This window comes from Cygnus atratus, chromosome 5 (genome assembly GCF_013377495.2).
Source record: "Cygnus atratus isolate AKBS03 ecotype Queensland, Australia chromosome 5, CAtr_DNAZoo_HiC_assembly, whole genome shotgun sequence".
NCBI classification, from domain to species: Eukaryota; Metazoa; Chordata; class Aves; order Anseriformes; family Anatidae; genus Cygnus; species Cygnus atratus.
In genome coordinates this window covers 41,404,353-41,426,406 of record NC_066366.1, presented here as the reverse complement: position 1 = coordinate 41,426,406, position 22,054 = coordinate 41,404,353, and the positions used below count along the sequence as shown (strand labels likewise).

At 54.9% G+C, this 22,054-nt stretch overlaps 1 protein-coding gene across 2 annotated transcripts in view; it reads left to right on the top strand.

Annotated features, from left to right (window-relative positions):
* LTBP2 (latent transforming growth factor beta binding protein 2) overlaps positions 1-22,054 on the top strand; it is a 64,528-nt gene that overhangs the window by 24,463 nt on the left and 18,011 nt on the right. The window contains exons 4-11 of one of the 2 annotated variants that reach the window (XM_035539264.2): positions 2,937-3,118; positions 4,413-4,583; positions 6,098-6,298; positions 6,983-7,248; positions 8,831-8,933; positions 17,049-17,123; positions 21,343-21,465; positions 21,831-21,995. In XM_035539264.2, coding sequence (XP_035395157.2) covers positions 2,937-3,118; positions 4,413-4,583; positions 6,098-6,298; positions 6,983-7,248; positions 8,831-8,933; positions 17,049-17,123; positions 21,343-21,465; positions 21,831-21,995 — 1,286 coding nt within the window. Of the gene's footprint in view, positions 1-2,936; positions 3,119-4,412; positions 4,584-5,851; positions 5,967-6,097; positions 6,299-6,982; positions 7,249-8,830; positions 8,934-17,048; positions 17,124-21,342; positions 21,466-21,830; positions 21,996-22,054 lie in introns of those variants that run through there. The other variant, XM_050710772.1, reaches the window with a different exon arrangement.

Here is a 22,054-nt window from a genome sequence, read left to right as displayed (position 1 = left end):
ATATCAGGAGAGCTTCTGGAAGAGGTTGGTAGGGACTGATGTGGTGTTCAAATATGTTCACTTCTCTGCAATTATTCTGGTTATTCTTACTGATCACTGAAAAAATAAGCACTGTTTGCTGCACTCATCTCAGTTCCAATCTTGATTTTAACAACAACAAATATTTTTATCAGTAGGTAACATCCCTGATGAATTTTATTATCCATCCCTGCTCATTGACCAATGCTATTTGCTCTGCCTCCATCCCTGCATGACCTTTAGCAAGACTCTGCTCTGAACAGCATATAAACCTTCAGTCTGCAACGCTGCAGTGCAGGAAGCGTGGGTCACCTGTGCTGCTCCCTCCTCAGGACTCCTGTGCCTGCCTCCTTACAGCAGCTCAGCCGCTTCACCTTCCAGGCTTTCCTGCATTAGAAACAAATAGGCTGCAGGTATCCAGTCCGGGGACTTCTGTCAAGGCCAGAAACAATCAATAGATCAATAAATAAACTGAAAGAGCCTCTGTGATAGCACAGATTACTAATCTCCATTCAGTTATATCTGCAGTGTTCCACTGATATGTCCCAGAAGTACTCTTTCCTCTCCTGAAGCCATGCTATCAGGAGCCCACTGCTTTGGTGTCTTTTGGCAGAAGGAGGGCAGCTAGACTGATGCACGTGGGTGTGGGCGTGATTTCTAGCAGGGAATAATTTGGCTTTGGTTTGCAGATGTCGTTTCATGTTTTGCCTTTTTTTGTTTGTTAGATTACAAGGCTCTTTACACCTGGCAGTTTGTTCCTGTGGAGAAGCCTGTGCCCTGTAATCAGAGCACCTCTTCATCTTCTTCTTGATAATCGAAGAGATTGACAACTTTAGGTTTCTTAAAGAATGGCATTTTCACCAGCCCTCAAATTATTTTTGTCATGTTTTTTCCTGTACCCTCCCTGGTTTTTCAACATCCCTTAGAAAGTGTGACATATTTCACGTCAGAACTAGATGTGATATTTTAGCATATACGCTCCCTACTGCGATGAGGATGTGCAGAGAGGTAAAACACCTCCCTGTTCCTGCAGTGTTTTACTACCCTGATGTCAGGGTATCGAGCTGACAGCTCATGTTTAATTGCTTGTCATTACCCCTGAAATCTTTTCAGAATTGCTGGTTTCCAGGATAGTCTCCTATCTGCAGCTGCTGCCTGCATTCCTTCTTTCTAGAAGTGTAATTCTGCATTTGGCTGTATTAAAATCCCATATTGCTTGGATGGATTTGCCCTACAAAGTGATCCAAACCGCTCTGTATGATTGCTCTGTTCTCATCATGATACACCACATTGCAAATTTGTGTGTCAGCAGCACACATTATCAATGTCGATCGCATGTTTATTTCGAAATAAAAATATTTATTTCCAGATGAAATTGTAGAGTCCTTCCAGACCTCGTACTGATCACTCTGGAACCCATCTAATTCGCTCCCCAGTGACAATTGCTTCTTGTGTCCTGTCACATCGCCAGTTTGTTATTCATTTCACATGTGCTTGATTGACACTGTACTGCTGTGTTTATTTTTTTATCGGAGTAGCAAGGCCTCCAAGCCTGTCGTGTGTGTTTGTAATTCTATCAAATGATGAAAATGGACTCATTTGAGAAGAACAGTTCTCCATAGACCTTGTTGACTTGATCTCATTTATGTATTCCTTTCCTTTAGTTCCTAATTAATCGACCTGTGCGTCATCTTTTCCATTATGTTGCTCAGGGTTGATTTCTGGCTCCCTGGCCAGCAGTTACCTTGTGTATCATGCTTGACCTGTTCAAATACCAGCACACTGTTAGCTGCCTTTCCATCTCCCCAAATCCTACCATTATGCCAAGACAACCAAGCCAGGAATATCAGTGAGCCAGAGCTGCTGTCAGCCAGCTCTCGTTGGATTATCTACTCCCATTGATTTTAGAAATTCATGTTCCCAGCAGACACTGTAACACCTCCTGTGTGCTGACTGTGACAGGGAAAATGGCAAAAAAAAAAACACCATAAAATGTGATGGACGTCTTCATGCACTTCAGTGGGAAAGGGCAAGCCTCTTTGCCCCAGCCGTTCAGCCAGAGGTGGAGGTGTTGGGGTGGACCGGGTAAGACAAAGACCTGTTGGTGCTTACGATTGATTTCGATGGAATCTGAGGCTGGGAGTTGAAAGGAACACGGGGCATGTGGGCAGCCAACCTGTTTTGGACCCTGGTGTGCTGAAGTCTTTTACTTTGCAGGTGGTGCAGACAAGAGCGAGGGAGATGTTTGCTGACAAGCACCGAGCACCCACCTGGGGCTCGGTCAGTACAAGGGAGTGGGAGCGAGTGCAACAGGGATGTACTGTTGTGCTGGGTTAAATGCAATGAGCTCTGCATAGTGCTCTCTGTCTCCTTGTCACAGCTTGTAAGAAGTGTCACCTTACCAGCTAGGAGGCTTTGCCATGCTTGGTCCCCAGAAAACACCAAAAGCCATACATGAAATTACTGCAGAAAGTTGTAACTACACTCAGTTCTTGGTCATTTGCTCTTGTTTGTGACTCTCGTGGGTCAGGTTTTGTTTATTTGCTTGGCCTGGCTTTGCTTCTGGCTGCCTTTGTGTTCCTTTCAGTGCTCGGCTGGGTCTGTGAACACAAGGCCAGAGGAAGCTCCCCACCGTAGGAATGAGCAGGTCCGAAGCTGCCTGCGTTTGCTGGGGGGCTGTGGTGGGGCAAGGAGCAGCGATGGCAGGCAGTGGTTCTGCAAGGCAGCCGGGTGTCCTGTGCTGTGGCTGCCCTATGTGATCCCATGGGGAAGGGTACCTTGGTGAGCACTGGACCTTGGTGGCTGCAGTGCTGAGGTCACTTCATCACCAGGGGCGGTGGTGGCTCAGAGTGGCACTGGGGATGTCCACAGGCGCAGTTACTCGTGAGGAATATCCGTTCCTTTTCTCTCTCCTGCAGGACTCAGAGCAGAATCGGCTCTCCTGTCTCCCCACAGCACACGGGGCCCTCGCGGACTGTCCGGCGGTACCCAGCCAGCCATGGCCAGCTCACATCTAACGCGCTCCCCAACGGGCATGGGCACGAGCAGAGCAGCTCTGGGCCCCACGCGGTTTCCCAGGAGCACACGTTGGCTGCAAGGGGTAAGGCCTGCAGGGCTGTCACTCTGTTGGGGCTTCTTCTTGTGTCCTGGGGTGTCACAGGAGGTCCCAGACATCCCTGTAGTACCTTGGAAGTGGGGAGGGGAGGAGAAGAGAGCTCAGCTCCAAGGGGGAGAAGGGAGCAGAATGGAGAAAAGCTGAGGACTGAGAAAAGAGGGTGAGAATGGTGATGCTGCTGAGCTTGGTGAAGAAGGAGACCCCACTGAAGGGGAGGAAAATGCTGGCAGCTGGGGCGATGTGACAGATGCCTGCCAGGGCTGTTGAACATCACCCCAGCGTGCTGCCCTGAAGCAGGGATTGCCTCAGCCTGTAGGAACGGTGCCTCCCAGCTTCTCTCTCTGTTAGAGCAGCCCTGGAGGTCAGATTGTGTAACCGGCACCTAGTTCTTCCCTTTGGCTGCCCCCTTTGTGCCTTCTGACATGAGCAGGGATCAGGCCAGGCTGCCTGCAGTTCCAAGGCAGAGCCGCTGTAGCTCCCCAGCTAGGACAGATGCAAGTTGTCTTCTGCAGCTTGGCTGCCCCTGAAGCCACGGCTCCCCAAGGAAGCTCCAAGGCACCATGTAGCATCTCAGCCCTTATAAGCAGGGCTGTGAGCCTGACTGAAGTTGTGATCTGAGATTAGGGATTGAAATGGGAAGAGTGGGGGGTGAGCACGGCAAGGGGGGACCCACAAATCTGCTGTCTTGCTGGGCAGGGATGGAGGGCTCTGGTGTCAAGCCAGCTAGTTCGTGGTTGCACAACAGTTCTGCCTGTTGTTCATTTTCCACAAGCCTCCAAGAGCTGTCAGTGCGATTCTCCCCCGTACCTAATGTGACGATGGCAAGGGACCAGGAGAGGAGTGCAGGTAACCGCAGGAGGTCAGCAGACACTCGCAGGGAGACATGGATGTACTCAAAACCTCATGCTGTCCTTGACGGACACCAGTGTGGTTATTTTTGTGGGAAGCTTGTCAGTGGCTTAAGGGCAGCCAGGCTTCATGCTACTGAAATGGTTTGAGAAGGAATGTTGCTTAAAACAGAAAAAAAACACAAAACCTAAGTTAGTGGGTCCGTGGCCCTTGGCAGGGAGTTATGCCCCTGGAACTAGACAGGCAGAGCATACTGCTGGAGATTTTTCCTGTGTTGACAAACCCTTACTGATGCTGGAGCCGAGGACAGGCTGGAGCGAGCAGGGGGCAAGCCCTTGCTCTGGGAATGCATTGGAGTTCGAGATGCAGATTAAGCGCCCCCTGGTCTGGAGATGCTTCTTCCACTTAGCACTGTCCTCCTCCTCCATAGGGGCCAACCTGACAGAGAAGATTAGGAAGATAAAAATCGTCTTCACGCCCACCATCTGCAAGCAGACGTGCCGGAGCGGGCGCTGTTACAACAGCTGCGAGAAGGGAGACACCACCACTCTGTACAGCCAAGGGGGGCACGACCACGATCCCAAGTCTGGCTTCCGCATCTGTGAGCACCCCAAGGCCCCCAGCCCGCCTTTGTGCCTGCTCCCCCTCTCTCCTCCTTCTGCCTTTCCTGCCTCTACAGACGGAGGGCTTGGGCTGGTTGGGGATGGGAGGATATGGCCTCTCCCAGTGCAGAAAGATGTCTCCTGGAGTCCTTGGGGCTTACTCCATCTCTGTCTCTGGGGGAAGAAGACAGACCTTGCCTCATTGCTCTCTTTCCTGGGCAAGCAAATTCTGTTTCCATCCCGCCTCAGGTAGGGGGGACGCATGCACTCGAGTCAGGCCTGCAGCCAAGCCTCGCCGCCCCCTCCTTCTCCGAGCCAGCTCACTGCTTTCATTGGCATCCAGTCCTGGGGCTGACTTTCATCACCTAATTTCCTCCTGTTCTCTCCTTTCACTCACGTGGCAGCCAGGAGAGCTGGCTGCAGGTTGCAAGCTGCTCCTATAGACAGGGCTGCAGAAAGCTCTGCTTGCCTTTGAGAGCTGCTGGGATTGCTCGGCAGGTCACTGGGATACCCAGCTGTGGGGTGGGCACATCGTCCTGCAGCCAGCTGTGGGAGCAGCCAACGGGACCTGGTGGGACTGGTCCTCTGGATGCCTCTGTGACTCTCAGGTTCCTCCAACACTGAGAGAGTGCAAAGTCTGGCAGTTGTGGACAACGAGTGTTTTGGGGTTCCTGGTAATTTATGCCTGGATCCCAGTCCAAAGAGTGTCTGTTCCCCGCAGAACTGTCCGCTGGGCTTGATCAAATGAGGTCCCAGCAGGGTGGGAGCCCGTCCCCTGGGGTGAACATCACAAGCCGTGCTGGGATGTGCAATAGCAGTGTCTCATCTCACACTGAAATGAGTCAGGATGATCCGCTGGGAAATCCCATGCCTTGCCCAAGTGCTGCTCACACGGAGAGGGTTGCTCCAGCCATCTGATGAGGCCAGAAAGACGTGACTTCAGTTTCATCAGCGGATGCTTTTTCCGAGCAGACGAATTGCTCCCAGTTCTGTCCCACTCCACACTTCCCCCACCCCAGCTGCTGGCAGGGCCAGGGCTGGCCGGGAGAGAGGCCCTGCACGTGGCTCCCTGCCTGTTCTCTCCTCTGCCTCTCCCGTCCCTGCTCAGCTCCCTCCCGGGCTGGGAGGCAAAGCCCTGCCAAGTGGGGAGGGGGCTCGCGATCCCCCGATGCAGAAGAGCAGGAATTGTGCTGACTTGGCTGCCTGCGGCTGCCACAGACCCTGCCCCGCTCCGAGGGGTCCTGCTGGGCCAGCACCACCACCTCGGCCCCACAGTGTGGACACCCCACGCTGGCCGCGGCCCCATGCGAGGGCTCTTCACCAAGTCATGGCCCCAGCTCTGCGTGGGGCTCAGAGAGGGCCCTGGATTCCCCACGTGCTGGGTAGTGGGGTGCAGGGGGGACAGGGCTGGGCAATGGGTAGGCCCCTGGGGCACCACGGGGCTTGCACCAGCTCCTCAGCTAGAGGCAGTGGCTCGGTGTCACCACTGAGCTGGTGTCCCTTTGCCTTGCAGACTTCTGCCAGATCCCCTGCCTGAACGGAGGCCGCTGTGTGGGCCGGGACGAGTGCTGGTGCCCCTCCAACTCCACGGGGAAGTTTTGCCACCTGCCGGCCCCCTCTCTGGAAAAGAAGCAAGGAGGGAGAGCGCCGAACACGCCGTCCGGCGGCTCCATGAAACACTCCACCTACACCCTGCCCTTGTCCAACCAGCTGGGTGAGTGTGGCCGGGGGCTCCAGAGCCCTGGTTCCTCTGCCCGCTGAGGCACCCGGCTTGGGGAAGGGCCCTTGGGCCAACGCTTGGGCTCGTGAAGCTGTGGCCTGGGGACTGAGCTGTGGCTAGGAGACCAAAGGGAGACCGAGGCAGGGGGTGTGGGAAACGGGGTGTAGGAGAAGTGCTGTGGGGAGGAAAGGGGAGCAAGAGGTAGATGGGGCTAGCTCCGGCACAGGTGAGAGGGGTGGGTGTTGAGTCAGATTTCCTGAATTTTGTACTAGAATTAGATTTAAAAACCCATCCTTACCACCATTTCCCATGCTGGTGGCTCCCTTATGACTCTAGTTTCCTCTGCCAGAACGCCAGGTCTCCCTGATATTTCTGCACCTTCCTCCTCAGATCATCAGAGCAGCCATTCGCAGCTCCATGGAAGCCACTGTCTCCTTATGTTTGCATTTTTTGGCTAGGTTATTAGAAAAGTGGTTCTCCTAGCTTCTGAAGGGCTCAGGTTGCTGGAGAACATTTTTGGTAGCTTTGTACTGTTTTCAGGACAAAACACAGAAGCAGAGAACCCTGCTAGGGTCAGCAGACATCTCCTCTCTTGTAACTTTGGCGATGGACAAGATGCTCTTCAGGTGCCCGACGGCTGCCAGATTGTCACAACTGTGCTATAAACTTGCCTTCCAGCTTCCCTGAACCCTTCCCTGGTGAATGTCCACATCAACCACCCTCCGGAAGCCACCGTGCAGATCCACCAGGTGGCCAGGGTGCGGGGCGACTCGGAGGTGTCGGAGGAGAACAGCGTGGAGGCGGTGCTGGTGCCTCAGCTGCCCGCCGTGCCCTGGCACACCTACACCAACGGCAACGGCAACAGCATTGCCACTGAGGGGGGCCGGCAGCAGAGACCCCCAGGGCTGCTGGGGAGGTGCTTTCGGGAGGCTCTCCATGGGCAGGTAAAGGGTCACCCACCGGGTTTTGGAGTATATGTGGAGATATTTCTTGTTCTGTGTGTGGTGTGTTTGCATATGGGGCAGGAATGGTAGACTTCCATCACGTGAAGCTGTTCAGTGTGGACAACACCCAAGTCCTATGGGCATGGGCAGCGATGTGTTACGTGGGAAGAATGCATTGTGTGTATTAGTTGGGAAGAAAATCCCTTGTTTTGGCCCAAGAGAGAGGCCTTGCTGTGTTGCCCCGAGCAGGCTGTGCCCCGGGGCAGCGTAGCCCAGACTTGATAGCTTTCACACACAGTCTCGTTTAAAAAAGGGTGCCCTATTTATAGCAACATTTACAGCCACGCTCTGTGATTATTGTAGGAAACGTATAAAACATAGGAAAATTCCTTTCCCTCTCAGACGATAAATGAAAGTCTGATTTCCATGGAACGTCGCCTTCCTGGGCAGCTCGGTCAGGGCTTGGGAAGCAAATGCACGTGAGGGGCTTTCTCACCCCCGTCCCGCAGTCATCATAATTTCTTATTTTGTCTCTCCCCATATGTTTCTCTTGCATCACTGGAAAAGTATTGGACGTTTTTGGCACCCACAGGAACACCTGTGAGTTCCCTGGAGCAGCTCGCTCTCAGCGAGACCCCAGCGGGGCAGCCTGGGACTCTGCCTCTTCTCCCTGCTCAGCCCTTTCCCAGGGCTCCTGTCCCATCCTTTAGTTGTTCCCATCCGAGACAGCCCTAACTGGATTCCCTAAATAAATAACTAATGAGATCAGACCCCAGGCATCTCAGAAGGGGGCTGAAAAAGCCCTGTTCCTCTGCGGGCAGACAATGGCACTCTTACCCCTGGAGCAGGCTTGCCTTCCCCGTGGCCAGCTCAGGGATGCTCTCAGGAGCACTGCAGCTTCGTCCAGCAGCTCCAGAGTGGGAGAAGCTCTCGGAAGAGGCGAGGGGGAGGCAGAGGTGCCCCAGCCATGCTTACACCTTGCTCGGCTGCAGCGGGGCCAGTCTGCGGAGCCCGGCGGGGTGCGCTCGCCTCTCCCGGCTCAGCCTGCAGCCCAGCTGATGGGAATGCAAGCGCCGGGCACTCCGCCATCCGCACGTGGACAGGGGCCAGACCTGGCCTGTGGGCTGCGGCAGCTCAGCTCTGATGGGGAAGCCTGTAATCCAGAGGGCCTTGCCGGGGGGTTGAGGGGGGGTGGAAAGAGACTCATTAAGCAAAGGAAAGTGCCTGACCGCCAGCTCCCTGCATGGCTGGAGTGGTGCACCCATTTTGCTGGCTAATGGGCCAGGCGTGGGGCTGAGCTGAGGGCTTTGCCGGGTGATATCATCTCTGGTGCGTGTTCTGCTCCATTGGACGTCCCCTTCCTCTCCGAGGGGTGCAGGAGAGGGAGCCGTGTGTTTTTCTGTCTGCAGAACTGTTTACTGTCTTAAACTGCATCCCCGGCCCTGCAGGGAGCTGTGCTGCAAGCACGGTGCCAGCGTCTGACCCCGAGCCTTGTCCCTCCTTGTGAGCCAGGCGGGACGGTTGCTTGGTCCCAACCCCAGCCTGGAGGGAGACGCCTGACCTCCTGCTCCTCTCTCTGCAGTGCACCAACCCCCTGCCGGGGCTGACCAGGCTGGAGGACTGCTGCGGCAGCGTGGGGCTCTTCTGGGGGGTGGACAGGTGCCTGGCCTGCCCCCCGCGGCCAGGTAAGCACTGCTGCCAGGGCACGGATGGCTGCCCGGCCACGGGGAGCTGTGGTCTACGTGGGTGCTGGCTCCACACGTGGCACGCTGCTTCCGCGACAGCCCTGTGCTGCCAGGGTCTCTCCATGCCAGACCCATTCGGGGGGAGAAACGGGAAAACAACGGCTGTGGTTTTAGGAGGTGTAGTCCCATATTAGCGGAGGAGGCTGCAGACTTGGCCCTATAGAGTTACGGGCTTGCTCTCAGCCCGACACGGGCTTGGCAGGGGCTCTGGAAATAACACTACATCAAACAATTGGCAGGAGCACACCCGCTGTCCGTTCCAGGGGCACAGGCATCCAGCGCTGCTGCGCCGGTGCTGGGGAGCTGGACGGGCCCACCTGGCCCCGGCAGGGATTCCTCACACGCCCGGCAGCGTGTGTGTGTGTGTTGGGGGGGGGGATGTGCCATCTCAGCTGGGGTGGGGGGCTCAGCCCATCGTGTATCACCCCCCCACGCCTTGCAGGGGAAAATGGAGAGGCTGTGCTGAAGGGCTCCTGACTGAGGGGCAGCCCTCCGTGGGAGATGTCCACCTTACACGTGGCCGTGCTGCCCATCTTCGCTGCCCATGGTGCTGCCAGCATGGCATGCATGGACGTGGGAGCTCAGGCCTGGGAGATGAGATGAGATGGGATGAAATGGGATGGGGTGAGAGCAACCAGCTCTAGCCTCTGGTGCTGGCTGGATCCAGAGCAGGGCAAGGTGCTGGCCTGTGCCAGCACTGCAGGGTGGTACAGGGAGGCTGCAGCTCAGCTCAGGCAGGCAGGGAGCTGCTCACTTCTTTCCTGCCTGCTGTCCTCCTTCACTGCCTGGTTGCTCATTCGCATCTTTACTGCTGGATCAGACCCAGCAGCAGTCTGACCACAGAACAGAGGTGTCCAAGGCAGGAGGTTTTGTGCCAGTGTGATATCGGTGCCTCCTAGCTCTGCCCCGGGGCTGTCTCTCACTCGCATGTACACTTCCCAGAGCTGTTTGCATCTCTTTGTCCTCCCTGTGCTGCCCTCATTCAGCTCCTCCTCAGCCAGTGGGTAATGCTGTCTGGAGCCAAATTCCTTGCAATCACAGACTGGGTTGTCAGCATCCTGGAACCCAGTGCAGCTCCGGGGAGCTCTGACTGCTGCCATTTCCCTGCTCTGCCATGGCCTTAGGCCATGCTGCTGCTCGTCTGCGCTCCTCCGTGTGCCAGCCCCAAGGGAGCCCTGGGCACACCAGGGTGCAGGTGACCACATGGCTGCTGGGGTCAGGGCAAGCTAGGAAATACCCCCAGAGATGCCTCAGCCCTTTCCTCTTCTTCCCATGGCACTCTAGCATTTTCTCTCTGAGTGTCTGACTTGCATGTCCCCCTGGTCATGGCTTTCTCCTGCCCTCCTCACAGCAGTCTCCTGCTTGCTCTGTTTCCCCATGATCCCTCCATCAGGAAGCAGGGGGCCTGCTCAGCACTTCTATTAGACTGCGGATGGCTTCCAAATCTCTGCACCTCCTTTCTCTTTCTCCATGCCAGGATGCTAGGTTTCTCTCAGCAGTCATGGCCGGAGCTGCAGCAGGGTCTGCTCTGCTGGACTTAGACCTTCAGGCTTCAAAATGCTTCCTTAATCACAGGCTTCCTTGAAAACAGCCATGAAATACCCCCATGTGCTCTTTGCAGTCATCCAGCAGATCAAATGCATTTAAGAAATGCCTCCTGACTGCCAGCAGGTCCCACTCCCCCGGCTCGGCACACGCCTGAGTCCCAGCTGCAGCTCCAGGGAGGTTGTCGCTGCTGGTCCTCATTGAGTGGACAGACAGTTGTCTGGCTTTTTTTCAGATTAATTCCATGGGGATAAGAAAAATGTATCCCTGTGGGTCTGCCGTCTTCCTGTGCCACTAGAAAATCCCGTCCTCAGTCCCTCTGGCTCTGGGGGATACAGTTTCCCCACGGAGACCAACTGGATCGTGTTGATTTTGGCAGGAATTCAGGCTGGCTGAAGGGGCTGTTTTGGTCCTCTTTAATTGTGTGCAAGCATCTTCCTCTGTTGGCTACCTCTGACTGCTCTGTAACCAGCCCCACATGCAGGAGACCACACAGTGCAAGCGGCGGGAGCTGTAGGGCAGGCACTGGATGGAGGCACGCTTTTCTCCGGAGGGGTGACTTTGCACACAAGAAATCTCACCCTGGGGTAGAGCCAGGGAAACACTCCTTTCTCTGTGATCTTTCTGCTTTAATGGAGCCACCAAGCACTGTAACCTTCTGCTGGGACTCCCAGGTCTTATGCTTTTCCAGCGTGAAGGCATCACTCTGCATCACTCCTGCTGCAGACCACGTCCCACACTCATGTCCCTTCTGTCTCCTGGTCTTGCTGGCTCGCATTTCACTCGCTCAGAGTTGCTGGGCTGTCACTCAGTGACCTGCTGTCACGTGCACAGAGATAACATGTCCAGTGAATGCTTCCAGCTTTCTTCTTGGCACGGCGGTCTTCGGCGAGAGCTCCGCGTTGCGCTCGTGCGTCCCGGGGAGGCATGCACCAGAGCAGACTTGACAGCTCTGGGAATTTCATTCCAGCAACCAGAGACAGAAAGGCAGAAGCGAGCTCAGTGTAAACACTTACAAATGTACAGAAGTGCAGCCAGGCAAGAGCTAGACAAATGGAGAACTTGTTTGGATTGACTGTCTGCCCGAGACACTGATTGTTAGTAGAGTCTGGATACGTCCGGATGTCTCTGTCGAGCGCAGCTTTCATGTTTGGTACATGTTTGTGTGCGGAAAGACATCAGAGAAGAGGAGGAAACCAAGGCAGGCATCTGTCCGAGTGAACCTGCCATGACCAATCCCTGCTATTCTTTGCATTTTGCCTCGCCTCAGAAAAGCTAAGGCACTTGCATGCTCTGTCTGCACTCTAAAGGGACGGTGTTCGAAGCTGGGTTCAGATCGGAGGGAGAGGTGCGCTGTGAGCAGGCCAGGACTTTCCACAGTGGGTGTTACCTTGCAACAGGCAGAAGATAAAGCGCAAAGAAAGCTGGTAGTGTGAAAAGGGAATCAGAGGCTGAGGAAGCTGCTGGAGACAAGACACTTGAATGTGGCGGGGAGGAAGCCCAAACACAGGCAGGACGTTTGAGCAGTTCCGGTATCAGGCACGCTGCTGGGCAGATCTGCTCCCACTTACCTACCAGACCACATACAATTTTGGGGTATATGGTGGCCTGCGGAGAACATGCTGGAGCAAGGACAAGCGATGGTCCATGCACAGTAAAACCAACAAGGTCCAGAGAGCGTTTCATCTTTCTCTGGAAGCTACAGGTCAACACAGATCCCGGGGAGGGTATGAACTGGTTTTCCTTGAGCATTCGGATACCTTGGTCCTCCTCAGGCACATGGGGACAAAGGAAACAGGTAACACAGATTTTTTTTCTGAAGGCAAGGTGTTTGCTATGATGTAAGACCAAGTTTCTCCCATCTCAGATTTATTTTCTTTCACTTTTTAACTCCAAGACTTACCAGAGAGGCTTGCTTGCTGAGGTGTGCGGCCAGAGGGTCTGAAAATCCTCGGGGTTTCCCTGGTAGAAGACACAAAGTGGACAAGCAGTTGGCCAGTAGAGGAGGGGTTTGTACTTGCTGAGGCAAGGCCTTCTGTGGCTTGTCCATGCCCCAGGCCCTCTTCTGTTCCACCTCCTCCCTGGCCCCGTGACCACACAGTGCTTCAGGAGAAACCCACACCAGTGATGGACACCCTCTGCCATGCAGGAGCTGCCAGTTTAGGTGGGTCTGGGGGATTTTCTGACCACGGCAATAAACCAGCATCTTCCAGGTGCTGGTTTTTCACTGCCCACTGTCCCTTATTTCACACTGCAGCACAGGCTTGCAAGCAGCCTGAGCGTGGGCTTGGCTGCGCACCACGGTGCCGGTTGTGCTCGCTGCACATCTCCCCGTGCTGCATGAAGAAACAAGTCTTTGAAGGGCTATTGTTTTGTTTTCATTCCCACTCCCCATGTTTTTTCAAGTTTTTTTGTCCTAGAGAAAAGTCTGAATTTCACTGGAAAGTTGGATCCTGAAACGTCTGGCTTGGCGTCCGCAGCACTCCCCAGGCAGACCTCCCACTGCGCGAGGGGTGGCAGCTCACCCATGGAGCCGGCTCCGCGAGCCACACGCTCCTCTGCGCCGTGCCTGCAGGCGCTGAAACAGCAGCAGGAATCCCCTTGAAAACCAACCCCCTGGTCTGCCCTTGTTGCAATCAGATCCGGGTGGATATGGAGGAGAAAAAAAAAGAAAAAAAAGGAAATACAGGAAGGAGGCTACAGAGGGGGCTTTTTCTGCCACCGCTGCACTGTGTGCTGTAAAGTCTTATCCAGTAGAAGTGCAAAGTTTTCAGGAGAGCCCTGTTCAGTGGTGTTCCCGTTTTCCTCATCGCTCGTGCAGTATTGTGGTCTCAGCACACGGCAGCACAGCGTTGTAGAAGTACAGAAGTACCTCGTACCACTATGGCAGCAGAATGACGTTCTCTCTGTTGGAACAACCCCAGAGGCCAACAGTAATAACCAGCACCATTTTTCCCTCAAGCATCTTTTTCACCTTGAAGATCTTTCCTGACTGTGCACGGACCAGAGGGCTTGGTTTTGTGTTGCACATTAGCACCGGTGCCTGCCCTCCCCTCCCCAGCTTCCAGAGCCTTTGCTGGGGCATTGGAGAAAGTCCTGAGGAAGCCTGCCTACCACAGACCATCCTGAGGAGAGAAGATATGTGACAGAGCTGGACCCAAGGTTTCATGTCCTTCTCTTGTCCATTCTGCCTGGGAATTCATCTTACCCCACAGACACAGCTCTTACCTCTTGGCCTGACATCTTTGATGTGTTTTCTTCCTGGAGGCTGACCATCTCCACACCAAACCGGGCTGAGGTTTGACAGGGCCCACCACCCCACCACTCCTGGTGTCATGAGACCATCCTGGCTCCTTTCTTTGCTCACAGTCTGGGAAGCCCAGGGTGAGTGGCGGCACTGCGGCCACTGTGCTGGCTGCTTGCTCCGTGTCCAGCACCTGCATGGGAAGATGCTGGGGTCCAGCTCTTCTCTGGGGCCAGGCCAGGGTCTCCAGAAATGACTGAGGGTCCTGAAAGCGGCAATGGAGTTCAGCAAGAAGGTTTTACAGAGAGAGAATGCCTTTGGTTTGAAAAATGGAAAGAGTTGAAAGAAACAGGCTAGCTTTCACCATCCAAGCATTTCCTCGCCTCTCTTCTAACCACAGGCTTGCCTTTTCCTCTTGTGACAGTGATATTGGCTGAACACAATGCATTATCACACCCTGCAAACCTTGCCTCACTCAGGCCCTAGTGGCTACCACTGCTAGAAGCAGTTTTTTCCACTTCAACATCAGGCTGAGCTTCTTCGTCCTGTCTTCAGACAGCGTTTCCTTGTCCCCATTCACCTGGACCGTGTCAGCACCACTTCTGCCCACCATAAGAGGGAGCCTGTGGCTCTGGCTGGGGACCTGGGGGCCCAGGGGGATCCAGGGCCCCTGGGCAAAGCCTCTTCAGGAGGCTCTGCAGGACTCCAAAGTGTGCTGGCTGCTTAGAAGTCATCCTGCTAGACTGCAAAATGCCCGATTTCCATGCATTGGTTTTCCTTCTCATTCTGTACTTGAAGATTGGCCTAGCTTAGGGTAGAGACAGGAAGATGAGGAGGGGCTGAGGGGGGGCAGATCCCTGTGGAGCCCATCCATCAGTGCCGAGCCCATGAGGCAGAAGTGCCCAGGAGGTGATGCTCCGAAATCTCAGCCTTGAATCAGGAGCCAGGGCACCCTGCCGGCAGCACGCCTGAAATCCCTCTGCCCAACCGATGCGGCTCAGCTGCTCCATGCCCAGGCTCGCCTCCAGGAGAATCCCTTCGTGGAGAGAGTGTAGACAGACAGACACAGAAGGGTGGGACCTCTGCCCTCTGTGATCACCAGATCTGCTTTTTCCCAGGCATTGCCCCTTGCTGGGTTCCAGAGGAACAGCCTCCAAAGCTGCTCTCCCACTTATGCCAGTGGCATGGAAAAGGGATGGATGCTGATCCGCTTTGCAGGAAGCTCAGGTGTCCTTGGCTGGTTTTGGAGGGGTTTTGCCACCTCTGCTGTTCGGCAGGATCAGAACTCATGGAAGGAAGTGGCCCTCTGCCTGAGTAACCATGTACAAAGCTGGGAGTTAAGAGTTTGCATCCTCCTGCAGCCACACGCTGCCTTCCCTTGTGGCCACGTCCTGGCAGAAAGAGAGCAGACTCCATCCAGTACTTCAGAAACTGTCCTGCTTTCACTTGGTACAGAGAGATCTGCTCACGTTACATTACAGTGGTTCTTTCCAGGGAACATGGGTTTCTTTGCAAAATTAAGACATTCACCCGCAGCCTCGCAATTGATTTGCTGCGGTAATGAGCTGCAGGTTTCTGCAGACTCACGTTGGTGTGCCGAGGTGGCACAAGACCTGCCTGCTCACCCCCATCGCCGCTGTTTTCTGCCTTGCCTTCTCCCCAGCAGCATCTGGCTGAAGGATGCTGCACAGGCTGCGTTTCTCTGCAAAAACCTTTCTGGAGAGAGAGCAGGGCTCTGACACATGTCATCGCTGTTTGATCTCCAGCGTGCTTGGCTCCCCGTCGGAGGCTTGCGCATAACGATGCTGCTTCATTTGAGCGTCTGTTATCACATTGTGCTGAGGCTGACAGATGCTTCCAAGCACAGTTAATGCCTGTCGGCAGCCCCAAGCCCACAGGCTGCAGTGTGGGAGGACCTGGAATCCCGCTGGGGAGCCAGAGGTTGTTTTTTCCCTTCCCAGAAGGTTGGAAGTGTACCCAGCGATTCCCAGTATCACCAGCACCCCCCTCTCCCTTAACATCCAGATATTTATATGCACCTCCTGCCTACAATCCATGGCTGAACTCTTGAAAGGGGTGAGTAGATAGATTTTTCTTCATCTGGCCACTGAGGATCTCCTGCACCTAGAGAGCCTTGCAGCTTCATTTAATGTACCTGGAGAACCTAGGCTTTCTCCTCTCCTCTCCGCTGAAGGGTGGGGAACGGCTTGTTGTTCCCATATATTTCTTTACTAAGCTAAAGTGTCTTTGAACGGTTTCAAGCTGCATCACAGGGGCAGGGTATCCAGGACAAAGAATTATGGACAACCCTGTTTTCTGCCCCCAGCACATTGTTTGTTTTCTTAACCTCTGCAGGCTCTTTCCGCCCATCTCCTGCCTGAGGCATGGTCTGTTTGTCCCTGGTTCTTGAAAGCTGCAACATGTTAGGAAGCTGCCAGATTCTAGATACAGCTGTTGCCATCAAGGGCTTTCCATTTATGACGCCAGTGTGTTCTGCTGATGTTAGGCAGGAGGAGTTTGGGTGGTGGGAATACGGCTGGACAGTCACTGAGCTCTTACACACACTCCTCGTTTCCATTCATATGGTCCAGAATAATGTTAAAAAGAGACCCCGCCCTGGGAAAATCCCATCCCTAGACAAAGCACCCTTCTTTCTACCCCACCCCAGGCTTACTCACTCCTCAACCCTTCACCTCCCAGATTCCCTTTCCCTTGCTCCAAAATGCAATGCCTAACTTTGACTTTCTTTATATTTATTGGCCACGTTTTATTCGCCTTTAAAAATTTGGGAGAGATTTAATTGTGCAGGTTATAGGCCATTTTGAAACCCACAAAGCTATTTTATCTCTTTTGGTGAGACTGACTGGGGCAGGAAGAAAAAAAAAAAAAAAAGAGGGAAAATATAAACAGGCCCTGGCTTGTTATTTCAGCATCTTATTGTGGACCTCTGTCATTTCTTCTGCTCTGATCCCCCTTGTCATGTGCCACTTGGCTCTCCGAGCTGGCCAGGGAGGAGCTGAGGTGGCAGAGGGATGGATAATGAAGCACAGGCAGCACCTCTGAGCCACCAGAGTGGCACCTGCCAAGCAGCAGAAGCCACCATTTGGGAAATGTGGCTACGTCCACCTCTCCCTCTGCCCTGGGCATCATCACAGGCTTGCCCAAGGCACACCTCCTGTCCCTTCTGCAAGGAGGGCAGAGGAGAAGGTATGACCCTGGTGGGTGGCTCTGCTGCCTATGTCCCTCAGTGTTTGCTTTCTTCCCAGCACACCCTGTGGTGGAGAACGGACAGGTGGAGTGTCCCCAGGGGTACAAGAGGCTGAATCGGAGCCACTGCCAAGGTAAGGATGCTGCTTTCATCCCTCTCTCTCCTTCCCACATCCACTGTCAGGCAGAGATGTAATTATCTATAACTTGTATAACTTGCCTGACACAGATCTACAAAAAATCCCTGTGTTTCCATCAAACATTGAAAAAAAAAAAAAAAAAACCAACAACAAAAAACCAGGTTACACTGACCTACATGACTCAGCCTGTATGCAGTCAGCTCAGAGCTAGGCCAGCATGAGAATGCTCACCTGTTAGCTCCTGCTGTTGGGATGCTGACCCCAGTTCCTGCTGTGCACACAGCAAGGGGCTGTGCTGCTGCTCTGCCAAGTGTGAGCGCACAGCTCTTCTCCTGTAGTCTGAAGCAACAGCAGTTCTGTTGCCTGAAAACTGTTTTGGAAGGCTGACGGCTTGTTCATTTGCTTATTTTTTAAGAGGGAGAGTGCCATAAAAGTGGATTCCTCTGTTCTGAGTGTGTCACTCGTGCAGGCAGCCAGGCTGCCTTGCCTGCCTGGCGCTGTTGGGGTCTATCCATTTCTCACTCTCACAGTCCCTTGGCTCCATGTGGGGACGGCACCATCCCTCCACTTTTCTGTCTGGTTCACACTCATTTGGCATCCTTTGGCACAGTGTTTGTGTTTTCCATGCTCTGACTACAGCGGAATTTTATGGTTCCCTTCCTGTGATTCACGATAAGCTGCGAGGTGTCATCTAGAAGATGCAGCAGGGAGCCTGGGCCCTGGCCATGCAAACCCAGGGCTGGCAATCTAATGACTCATCTCGCGTAGCTGGGACTTTCCACCATGCTTACTTAATTAATGATTCAACCTCCCCCCATTGTCCTGGGGGAAAACTTTCAACAGCACAACAGCTTCTTTCTCCGTGGTGCTCAGCTCTCACCCCTTGTGTGGCCATGGGCAGTGCCATGGGTGTGAGGAGCCACCCGGGGATGCTCAATAGGAGCCTGAGGAGCAGAGCAGCTGGAACCACTGATGTCAGTGAGCTGGGACCTGCGGCGCTGCCCTGGATCTGCGTCCCCTCTGGAGCAGGGTGAGGCTCAGCACGCTGACGAGCAATGGCAATGTGGAGTTGGCTAGGAAGGTCTCCACACAGAAAAAGCCCTGAACCAGAGACGTGTGCCTCTGCGTGTTCCTTTGTAAGCCAGGCTGGAGAAGCACTGCTCTGCAGTCTGCTGCCTTGAGGTGCTTTTCCGATCCCTGCTTTTGCTGTGGGACATGTGTCTGGAAGCCCAGCACCTCAGCTCAGGTCCAGAGTGAGCGATTTGGATGACAGACTGCGGGAGAGGCCACACAGGACCTTCTCTTGCCAGCCCAGGTAGGAGCAGAGCCAAGGGGCTGAACGAGAGCTGCTGGTTCCCCAGGCCATTGGCTTGGAGGAGAGGAGCTCAACAGTCTTTGTGCTGGGTTCTGGCTTCGCGGGCTGAGCCACTGGAGGAGGGCCCTGGCAAGAGCCCGCTCTGTGCTGTTCTGCATGGACACTGAGGGTTGTCTCTGGTGCCTTCCAGCAGAGGAACAAATGGCTCATCTCTGCGAGAATTCCTTGCCTTGCCTTGCCGCATCCCATTGAGCAGGAACAAGGCTGTAACGAGTCTGAGCTGAGAGGGGCTGGAAGACCCAGCACCTGTTGGCGTGGGCCCCCTCAGTCCCTCCGGGCCCCAGGAGACGTTCTCCAGACAGAGCAGCAGGGGCTGGGAGCCGCAGCATGGCCTGGTCTGCACTAACAGCAGCCTGCAGGCTTCGTGCCCATGGCTGTCGGGGAGGACAGCACGGGCTGGCCTCTCGCTAGCGAGAACCTCCCAGTGCCTCAGGGACAGACAGAAGGGGGGCACTGCAGGAGTAATGTGGTTACTAGACACGGGGCAAAGGAGTCTGTGGGCTGGGGTCCATGGGGTCAGTCACACACACACCTGCACCTCAGCGTCTGTTGCCAACTCAGGTCCTTTCTCCTCACCACACACTGGTGTAAACCACAGGCTGCCTGACCCAGCATGGTTGTTCCTCAGGAGCACCGGCAGGCTTGTGTGGGGTGGGAGGAAGCAGCCGAGACTGCTTATGAACCTCATTTCATGGTGCCTGAAGCCTCTTTTTGTGGGTCAGCAGCAGCTCTGGCCGGCTGCAGGGGCAGGAGTGTGTGGCACCGAAAGCGCCTGCCTGCCTCTGCTCCCCCCGGGCATTTCCACTGTGGGTGGGTCTTCTGCTGCCAGTGGAAAAGAGGGGCTGGACTGAGGCCAGCGTGTGGCCCTGGTTTAAATTAAGCTCACAAAGCGCAGCCCTTGGTGCTTGTTTGTTTTGTGCTCTCATTACTCTAATCCCTTCAATCCCTTTGCTTATGTGGAGCCCAAGCACCTCATCCCCTTGGTGTGTTGGCGTGACACGGCCCTGAGTGGTGCCAGGGAGGGACAGAGATCAGCCACACAGCCCGAGCCTCCTGTCCGAGTGGGGTCCCCAGTTCATCTGGGGTCTGGCCACTGCTTTTTTGTTGTGAACCTGTGCTTGGCACCAAGCAGGAAAACACCACTTGTCACAGTGCTGTCACAGCCACCCCCTCGTCCCAGAGCTGCAAGGGACAGCACCACTGCTATGCACAGTTTGCCTGCATCTTCCAGGACATAAAGTCTCTGTGGATCCTTTCAGAGGGTGTCTTCTTGCCATGCAGTGTGCTCTGTTGATCCTCCCTGCTGAGCTTTGTTATCTCTCTGTTGGGATTTCTGCTCTGAGGCCACCAGTTCTGGTCAGTGTAGGAGATTCTCTCAGGACTTGCTCACACTTGTCTATCTAGAGAGAGCTTGAGAGCTGTCCTTCCTTGGGGTCTGGGGTGGTCAAGAGGTATGCAAGGGGATGTCTGTGCAACCCACGTAGGAAGACCTGGGGATTGAATTGTTCTCCACCCTCTGCTGAAAGGTCTGCCCCAGGAACTGCATAAAGGCCGGCTCTAGATCAGTGCAGACAGATGCTGTTCCTCCCTGGACTGTTGCACATCCCTGTGGCATTGGTACTTCCAATTGGCTGAACATCATGACCTGGTTTTCGTGGCCCCTGTGTGCCTCAGCCGTGTGTGGTGGAATGAACGGAGGAGTTTAAGAGCACAGGTCTGTAGAGGACCTCTCTGGTCAGTAAGTCTAAACTCCAGCTGTCACGGCTGGCTGTGTGACACCCCAATTCTGCCAAGCAGTGATGCCTCAGCTCCAAGGAATAAGCTAGAGTGGGGAAAGTTGTTCCTGTGCCTAGCTGCTGTCAGGCAGTGTTCTTCCAAGTGTCCCAGCAGCTCTTCTCTGCACCCCTTCCACCTTGAGACGGTCTCTAGAAGGCACATGAGGTTTCAGCAAGGCCTTGTATACTGGTGTTAGGACTGCCCTGGGTCTTTGGGAAGTGCTTGCATGAAGCTGCCTAGCACCATGTTGGCATTCCTTACAGCAGCATGGTCTGTGAGCTCTCACTGTCTGCTCCAACCTCTTAGCCTGTAGCATATGAGATCTGTAGTGGAGTGCTGCTGAGGTTCATCCAGCTCCTGCCGCTCCATGCTCCCATCCAGCTCTTCCTGAACTGTTTGTGCCTCCCGAGACGGTACATTTCATCAGCACACTTACTTTTCTTGGCCAAGGTCTTTAGCGAAGATATAAAGCTGGATCAATCCATGAGGAGTGCTTCCTTTTTGTCCTCTACACTGAGATCTGCTCTCGGCTCTCCCCCTTACGCACCTTTTGCCAATCCCCATCTTCTCCAGCTTAGCTCATACATTCCTGCGTGGTGCTGTAGGAAAGGCTTTATTGCCGGCCAAACGGATGAGACTGACGGTGTTTCCCTGGGAGAAGCCCAGCTCCCTTCTGAAGACTGCCTGACGTTGCTTGCTGAGTCAGGGGCAGAGGCAGTGTTCGAACTTGGTGTCCTCCCTCTTGCATGACCTACAACCCAGAAGAAGACACTACAGCAATGAGCCAGAGCCTGGTCCACCACTTTCTGCCTAGCAGTGGGGCTCTCTCAGCAGCCGGAGTGCTGCCAGCACCCACATGGGTCACCAGTCCCTGTGCCCTTCCCTCATTCCTCCAACTCTGTAGCACCATCAAGGCTCTGGAGGCTGGTTTGGCTGGGCAGCAAAAGGGGAGAGGCAGCTCCTCTCCGCCTCGCAGCCCTTCCCGCACCCAGTGCTCCTGGGCACCAGGCAGCCACACGGCCAGGGGCTGTCAGCCAAGCCAGTGCTCCCTCTTCCCTGCAGATATCAACGAATGCTTGATGCAGGGCTTGTGCAAAGACGCCGAATGTCTGAACACCCGCGGCAGCTTCCGCTGCACCTGCAGGCCTGGCACCATGTTGGACCCCTCCCGCAGCCACTGCATCTGTAAGTGCTCCAGGGGAACCACAGCGCGGGGAGGGGCAGGATCTGAGCAGGACCCCGCAGCTCGGTGGGGCTGCAGCATGCTTTGTGCCTCTTGCACGTGGGGGTGGGTGCAGGGCTGCGTGCCTGTATGCTGCCCCTCATGCATGATTGTCGTCCCTGGGCATCTCATGGCCTCCTGCTCTCATTCATGGTGGAGCCTGGAGGGAACGTGCCTTCAGGGGTGCTCCAGGGAGAGGGTGGGGCAGGCCTCAGGACAGGCTGGGAGGCACAGGCAGAGAAAGTCCCATGTGGCTGAGTGCCCTCAGATCCCTCTTTGGTGGGCACAGGGCTGGACCTCAGGCACTGACCCTGCCATTGTGTTTCAGCGGACAAAGCAGTGTCGATGGAGCAGGGGCTGTGTTACCGCTCGGTGGCCGGAGGCGTGTGCTCCTTCCCCCTCTCGCACCGAATCACCCAGCAGATCTGCTGCTGCAGCCGCGTCGGCAAGGGCTGGGGCAAGAACTGCGAGGAGTGCCCCGTGCCCGGCTCAGGTGAGACCGGGAAACCACGGCTCTGGAGGGAGAGCACAGCCACGTCTGTGCCTGACTTT